General features: G+C 39.7%; 1 protein-coding gene across 1 annotated transcript in view; it reads right to left on the reverse strand.

The window, feature by feature from the left end:
* Positions 1–4,155: 4,155 nt before the first annotated feature.
* Positions 4,156–8,875, reverse strand: part of LOC106871526 (ubiquitin carboxyl-terminal hydrolase 5) — a 67,321-nt gene continuing 62,601 nt past the window's right edge. Inside the window, exon 19 of the mRNA XM_052976831.1 lies at positions 4,156–5,387. Within this exon, the coding sequence (XP_052832791.1) occupies positions 5,215–5,387 (173 nt within the window). The 3' untranslated portion in view covers positions 4,156–5,214. The remainder of the gene's footprint in view (positions 5,388–8,875) is intronic.

Below are 8,875 nucleotides of genomic sequence, written 5' to 3' on the forward strand. Positions count from 1 at the left end.
CATATATATATGTTCTCGTCTACGTTTGTTTGCAATGTCCTGTACCCAGATATGCACCTATACATACAGGTGGATGTCAGTATGCACATACCTGTACGTATATATGCATATACTCATTTACTATTTGTTTTTATATATATATATACGACGGGCTTCTTTCAGTTTCCGTCTACCAAATCCACCCACAAGGCTTTGGTCGCCCGAGGCTATAGTAAAAGACAGTTGCCCAAGGTGCCACGCAGTGGGACTGAACCCAGAACCATGTAACCATGCTACTTACCACACAGCCAAAGTTATAAATCCATCTCTCTGCACCATCATACCAACGATCGAGCCCTCGTGATTTCCTCAACAAGCGCTGACCATTGCGATTAGGATGGAGACGTTCTCAATGTAAATAACAGAACGTCATCTCATACATCACCAAGTCCAGCATCATACACGCAAAGCTAACGTGTCAAACTAGTTTCGAGTAGACTGCGATTTCCTTGTAAAACAAGCATGGCTGTGTGAATACGGAGTATGCTTCGCACCATGTGGTTTCTGGTTCAATCCCAATGCATAACATCGTTAATTGTTTTTCTACTACAACCTCCTCAAGACGCTATCTGCTTGGAAGTCCTCCACACGTGTTTGTGTGTTTGAGAGAGAGAGAGAGAGAGAGTGTGTATATGTCTGTATGTGAATGCGATATTGTGTATGTGAATGCTATTGTATGTAAGTGTGCCGGTGTGTGTGTGTGTGTATCTACATGTGTGTGTGTGTGTGTGTGTGTGCGAGTCAGTGTGTCTACATGTGGCATGTAAAAAGTGTGCTTTTTACATGCCACCAGCATGGGTGCCAGTTATGCAACACTAGCATCGGCCACGACTATGACTTCACTTGGCTTCACGGGTCTTCTCAAGCACAGCATATTGCCAAAGGTCTCAGTCACTTGTCACTGCCTCTGTAACGCCCAATGTTCAAAGATCATGCTTCACCACCTCATCCCATGTTTTCCTGGGTCTACCTCTTCCACAGGTTCTCTCCACCATTAGAGATCAGCACTTCATCACACGGCTGTCCTCATCATGATCACTAAATTGTAGTTTCAGTTCCCAGACTAGGTGGCGCATTGTTCTTGAGCAAAAAAACTGCATTTCACATTGCTTCATCATCCAAGATGTGGTACACTATGCACCCGTACAGGCAATATTGGTTCGATGGCAGGAGTGAGCTAATGTACAGGATCTGAGTTCAAAGCCTGTGCAAGATTGTTTTTGTCTATTATCATTCTGAGGGTGATAAAACAAAATACTAACTATACACTGGATACCTAATTGACTAGATCTCTTCCTTTAAATATTTGGCCCCTGTGCTGATATTATAATCATCATCATCATTTAATGTCTGTTTTCTATGCTGGCATGGGCTGGAGGGTTTGGCTAGAGACGACAAACCAGAGGACTGTACCAAGCTTCAGTGTCTGCTTTTGCACATTTTGTGTGGCTGGATACCCTTCCTAAGTTATTTTTATTATTGCTATTATTTTTATTATCAGTATTATTACTATTATTAATATTATTATTAAGGTGGCGAGCTGGCAGAGTCGTTAGTACACTGGACAAAATGCTTAGCAGTATTTCATCCACCTTCACGTTCTGAGTTCAAATTCTGTCAAGGTCAACTTTGCTTTTCATCCTTTCAGGGTCAATAAATTAAGTACCAGTAAAGCACTGGGGTCAATGTAATCTACTAGTTTCCTCCCTACAAATTTCAGGCCTTGTGCCTATATTAGAATGGATTATTATTATATAAGGTGGTGAGCTGGCAGAATCATTAGTACACCAGGCAAAAAGCTTAGCAGTATTCCATCCATCTTCACATTTTGAGTTCAAATTCTGGCAAAGTTGACTTTACCTTTTATCCTTTTGGAGTCAATAAAATAAGTACCAGTTGAGTACTAGGGCCAATGTAATCGACTATCCTCCTCCTCCAAATTTTAGGCCTTGTACCTCTAATAGAAAAGATTATTATAACTAAGGTAGCATTTCATCCATCTGCATGTTCTAAGTTCAAATTCCACCAGGGTCAATATAGTAAGTACCGGTTGAACACTGGGGTCAATTTAATCAACTCAGACCTACTCCAAGAGAAACAACAAAGCTGGCCTTGCGCCAAAATTTGAAACCATTATTATTACTTGGCTCAACAGGTCTCCTCAAGCACGGCAAGCTGTGCTTGAGGAGACTTATTGAGTCAAGTACATCAAAATCAAATGGAAATTGTAGTTGCGATCCCCATGCCGGTGGCATGTAAAAAGCACCTACTACACTCTCAGAGTGGTTGGCATTAGGAAGGGCATCCAGCTGTAGAAACATTGCCAGATCAGACTGGAGCCTGGTGCAGCCTCCTGGCTTCCCAGACTCCAGTCGAACCATCCAACCCATACCAGCATGGAAAACGGACGTTAAATGATGATGATGATATGTATTATATATCTAATAATTACATTATATGTTATGCACTTTATTGTGTTTTCTTAGGCATGCCATCTCCCAGTCTGTGGAAAAATTGTCTGGCATGAAATCAGTCCATGGTGCCAAAAGAGGACCACTGCTCAATAGAACTTCTTCATACTCCAAGAGAAACATCAAAGTTTATTACAACAGTTGGCATCATATATTTCTTTTAGTCTTTTACCACTTCCAGTCATTAGACTGTGACCATGCTGGGGCACACCCTTCAAATGTTTAGTCAATTAGTAGACTGGTATACTTATTTTATTGGCCTCAACAGTAGGATAAACGTCAAAGCTGATTTGATCCCAGAGTGTAACGGGTCAAACTAAACAGCAGCACAAGACATTTTGTCTGATGCTCTACCAATTCAACTTCTCCCCTTACAACAACAATCCTTTCTACAAGAGGCACATGGCCTGTAATTTTGCAGGGGTTGGTTAGTTGATTACATAGATCTCTAGTGCTTCACAGGCACTTCATTTATTGACCCCAAAAGGATGAAAGGCAAAGTCAATCTTGGCAGAATTTGAACTCAGACAAAATGCCACTAAGCATTTTGTCTGGTGAACTAATGATTCTACCAGCCAGCTGCCTTGATAATAATAATGCTAGTTTCAAATTTTGGCACAAGGCCAGCAATTTCGAGGGAAGGGGTATGTCAATTACATCAACCCTAGTGCTCAGCTGGTATTCATTTTATTGACCCACAAAGGATGAAAGGAAAAGTTGACCTCAGTGACACTTGAACTCTGAACGTAAAGTTGGAAGAAATGCCACTAAGCATTTTGTCCAGCTCACCACCTCACTAATAATAGTCTTTTCTACTAAAGGCACAAGGCCTGAAATTTGGGGGCAGGGGACCAGTCGATTACATCAACCCCAGTGTTTCACTGGCACTTAATTTATCAACCCTGAAAGGATGAAAGTCAAAGTCAACCTCAGCAGAATTTGAACTTAGAACATAAAGAAGCACGAAATACTGCCCGGCATGCTAACGATTCTGCCAGCTCACTGCCACAACAACAACAACAACAATAATAATAATAATAATAATAATAATAATAATAATAATAATAAATGTCTTGATGCAATACTAGGCACTGCCTCTCATGGCTTCTGATCTTAACTGGTTAGACGTGTTAACATGCACATTTTGTCTTGGTGTAAAAGATATTCTGCTCATTACCACAGATTTGCTTGTCGGTTACTTGACCTGAATCACTTGAGCATGTCCCTTAGTGACTGGTGATACGTGCATCTCTAATCATGAGAAGGTGTAGTAAGGGAACAGCATAGCTGTGTGTTGAAAGGGATTCTTTGGGGTTTGAATGATTCACTCCAGGAAACATGGGTGTTTTGTTCATCGTCCTTAAACAACCCTTAATCAGAGACCACCTGAGAAGGATAGGGTGAAGAAAATTCCAACTGGGCCCCACCTGTTGTTTATCTTCATATGAGGTCACCATGTTGAGTACTTATGGCTGTGATGCACTTGTCTGATGTACCCTTATCAGACAGGTAGTTGTGATGGTTGTATTGGGCTTCGTATATTTGTACCCGTGTCACTTCAATGGCATGTGCTTCCCTCTCATTCAATAATAATAATAATAATCCAACAAGAAGATGTTAGAAAAAAACACAAAAAAGAAACACATTTTCTTTAACATAATTTTTACTGTAATTTTTGCTGTTTCGTAATAAATAACAAAAAAAAAATTAAAATATAATTTTATAATTGTAATAATTCTAATAATAATAATAATAATAATACTCTTCCATTGGCCTAAGACCACCAATTTGGACAGAGTGGTGTTGCTGATTTAACACATATGCCTTCCCATCCGACTCAAGATCAGTGAAAGGCTAAGTCAACCAAGGCTGTGAGATTTTGAACTGAGAAAATTTAAAGAAACATAACTAAATACAACTAGGAATTTAGCCCGGTGCTTTTCTGGTTCTGCCATCCACTGCCCTATAATAATAATAATAATAATAATAATAATGATGGTAGTGGTGGTGATGATGATGGTTTCTTAAACAGGAAGCATAAGAGAAAGCAAGAGCTAAGTGTTTTTGCCCAAGGATTTTACTGAATACAGTAGCGTTGCCAAGAGCAAGGCATGAACTCACAAACACCCCCAGAATGGGAAGTAATGGGGTGGCATAGCAAGTTGGATATTTCAGTAGACTTTTGTCAAACTCAGCTGTTACAACCTCGCAACAATATTTTGTAACAGTCAGAGAAGTAATAGTCATAGCAGTAATAGAAATTGTAGCAGTATTAACAATAGTAGTAGTGGTAATAGAAATAATAGTAGTAGTAATAATAATAATAATAATAATAATAATAATAATAATCCTTTCTACTATAGGCTCGAGGCCTGAAATTTTGGTGGGGGACGGGGGGGTCAGTCACTTTCATCAACCCCAGTGCTCAACTGGTACTTATTCCATCAATCTTGAAAAGATGATAGGCAAAGTCAACCTCGGTGGAATTTGAACTCAGAATGTAAAGACTGGTGAAATGCCGCTAAGCATTTTGCCCGACATGCTAAAGAATCTGCCAGCTGACCATAATAATAATAATAATAATAATAATAATAATAGTTGTAGTAGTAATAGTTGTAAAATGGTGGTATTAATATTAATAAATAAATAAAAAATATAAAGTAAAAGCTAAAAAAAATTACAAAACATATCATCATCATCATCATCACATCCTTTTGTAGAAATAGAGATAGCCAAGGTCTTTGGGTGGGTTCTCAGACAGCGCAACCTTCTCATCGTTGTATATCACCCAACGGTCATCCTTCAAGATGTGACACACGTAATGTCCCACCAGTGTTGACGTTCCCATGTGACTGATAAAGGCCACTAGTTTGTATTCTGGAAAAGAAAAAACAAAAACAATATAAATATATATAGACACACAACATATGAAGTGCATTTCAGAAGTTTTGAGACTTTTTTTTTAGGAGAAGCAGTTTTAACTGGTCAGGATTATTGTAATTTTAATATATCATCATTATACATCTAATAAGCTGATCTGCCAACTTTTTTTTTATTCAAGATTGAAGGAGACAGCTATAACAGCTATTTTAACACAACCTGCTAAACACTATTTGTCACAGCTGAATAGTTAGCAGAATGTAGTTGGGGCATTTGGAAACACATTATGCACTTAAGTTTCCTTGTTAAATGGTTCCAAAATTCTACAGAAACTTATGAAATACTCCTGACTTTATGTAAAATTTGTGTAAAGTTTGTTCCCAGGGTGGTCAGTGATGAGAATTCTGGTAACTAACTACTTGACAGAGAGGGATTCAAAACTGTCCCTCACCCTCCTTACATTCCAGACCGTGCTCGCTTTGACTTTTGGCTGTTCCCCAAGCTGTAGGAGAACCTCAAGAGCTGTTGTTTTGAAGATGAAAGAAGCTGTGACAAGAGTCCTGGACACGTTCACTTTGGAGGACTTTGACTTCTGTGGCGCCTTCATGAAGTAGCCAGAATACTACAAATGCATTGAAGTCAGAGGATCTATTGGGTCATCCCATAAATAATGCAGTTTTTTCAATTGCCTGAACTAAAAGCCAGAGGGGGACAGGAGTATTTCATAAGTTTCTGTAGAATTTTGGAACCATTTAACAAGAAAACTTAAGTGCATAATGTGTTTCCAAATGCCCCAACTACATTCTGCTAACTAAACAAATAAAACAAACTAAACAAATAGTGTTTAGCAGGTTGTGTTGAAATAGCTGTTATAGCTGTCTCCTTCAATTACCTGCATCAACTTGCTATAAAAGCAGGCTGTAATTTTACCTTGGTCTTATTCTTAGTGCAAGTTTTGAAGAGTACAGTTCGATTTTAACAGTTATTTTTTCAAAGCTATAATGGAAATGACAAAGGGGTATATTTGGCATATTTTGCTTTATGAGTTCAATAAAGACAACACAATGGAAAGTGTGAGGAATATTAATGCAGTATATGGGCATCGGATAATAAGTGTAAGCCAGTATTAACAGTGGTTCCAGAAATTCCAAGTCAGAAACTACAGCCCAGAAGATGGGCCTTGTCCTGGAAGATCTGTAGAGCTCAATAAGGGCATCCTGCAAACCCTGGTGGAACAAAATCCCACTGTAACTGTTGAGGAACTAGCAGAGAAGCTCACTGAGTGCCATCAGAAAAAACAGCAAATTGGGTCAATGGGTTCCTCACAAACTTTCTGAGTCTAATTGCACCCAGAGAGTGGATATGTGCTCTTCTTTGCAGTCATGTCTCACAAATTAACCTTTTTTGGACCAAATAGTGACTGGTGACGAGAAATGGGTTCTCTATAAAAATGTTAAGCACCAAAGACAATGGGTAGAGAAAGGAGAAACACCAGCACACAAGGCTAAAGAAGGTCTTCACCCACGTAAGGTGTTGTTATCTATTTGGTGGGATACGAAACGCTTAGTCCACTTTGAACTTTTAAACCCAAACCAAATGATAACAAAGGGGATCTACTGCAAGCAGCTTGAGTGGCTTAGGTCAGTGCTAGAAGAAAAATAACCATCATTGGTTTCAAGATGAAAGGTGTTCTTCCAACAGGATAATGCTCAGCCACATACAGCGAGGATGTCATTCCAAAGGCTGGAGAAGTTTGAATGGGAAACGATGCCCCACCTACCATATTCGTCGGACATTGCCCCATCTGGTTATCATTTATTTCATAGTCTTGAAAATCATTTGGACAGAAAAACTATGAATTCTGTAGACAAGGTCAGAACAGTATTAGAGGAGTATTTTTCATCAGAGACAAGTGAATTTTGGGAGAGGGGCCTTGCAAATCTACCAGATAAATGGAAGAACATTGTAGAAAATGGAGGAGAGTATTTTAGATTAAAAAAGAACTTTGTTTATTTCAATTTTGAAAAATAAAAGAAGTATAAAAAAAACTACATTATTTACGGGGTGAGTCAATACTTTGAAGGAGATTAGAATTTCATACTTCTTTGAAATTAATAATAAACTTCTGGAATGCACTAAGAAGCTTACTTCCCAACCACATGGTTTCAGACTCAGTCCCATTGCGTGGCACCTTGGACAAGTGTCTTCTACTATAGCCCTGGGACAACCAAAGCTTTGTGAGTGAATCTGGTAGACACCAATTGAAAGAAGCCTGTTGCTTGATGGGTGTGAAGGGTGCTGGTGCCTGAGGAGGCTGTTCAGGCCAAGGGCAGTATAGAAGAGCCTGGGACATTTATCACAGGGAAGAGTTGGCAGGGGATGAGGAATTGCAAATCATTCTTTGTCTTTAATGTCTGCCTCAAGACATCTGTTTTTTTACATCAGGTCTGTTCTCTCGACAATGACATGTCACCACTTTGGATGGTCTTTGGCGACTCTCTCCCAGATATGTGGGTCAATGGAACAGTGGGGGAGAGTGGCTTTGAGCTGGTCTCAGAAACAGAATTTGGGGGCTCTGCATTCTGGTGCTTGAGGACAACTCTGCAAAGAGGAGTTGACAGGGGAGGAACGTCTGAGGCATACATATGATGTGTCCTAACTAGCAGAGGTGGTGTCATGCCACAGTAGTTTCAATGCTGAACAGTTCAGCTCAAAGCAGAATCTCTTCATTGGTAGTGTAGTCCTTCCATCAAATCCTCGTGGTTGGGCAAAGTCTGTGCTGTTGGAAAAGTTCAATTTTCTTCAAGTCACTCAGCCATAGAGGAGGGTGGAAAAGACAACTTGGAATACCATGATTTTTGTTTCAATGGTGAGCAGTAATGCCAATGTAGGCTCCGTGAACTCCAGAGTCTTTGGTAGCAAGCAAAAGCAAAGGAGATACAGTTGTTTGCAGATAGTATGGACCGTAGGCGTTTCGACACTGTGACAAAGAAAATCTTTAGTCCCTGTTGCTAACTGCTTAACCATACCTGGATGGAAGGAACACTTTGAAACACTCCTCAACTGGCCATCTACCACAGTGATTGACCTGCTCCAAAACATACCCATATATATATATATATATATACATATATATATATAAGTTTTTCATATATACCATTTTCCATCTCTATCATGTTTCAACGTCAAGGGTTCCAGTTGATCTGATCAACGGAACAGCCTGTTTGTGAAATTAACGTGCAAGTGGCTGAGCACTCCACAGACATGTGTACCCTTAACGTAGTTCTCGGGGATATTCAGCGTGAGACAGTGTGACAAGGCTGACCCTTTGAATTACAGGCACAACAGAAACAGGAAGTAAGAGTGAGAGAAAGTTGTGGTGAAAGAGTACAGCAGGGTTTGCCACCATCCCCTGCTGGAGCCTCGTGGAGCTTTATGTGTTTTCGCTCAATAAACACTCACAAACGCCCGGTCTGGGAATCGAA

Source organism: Octopus bimaculoides, chromosome 25 (genome assembly GCF_001194135.2).
Source record: "Octopus bimaculoides isolate UCB-OBI-ISO-001 chromosome 25, ASM119413v2, whole genome shotgun sequence".
NCBI classification, from domain to species: domain Eukaryota; kingdom Metazoa; phylum Mollusca; class Cephalopoda; order Octopoda; family Octopodidae; genus Octopus; species Octopus bimaculoides.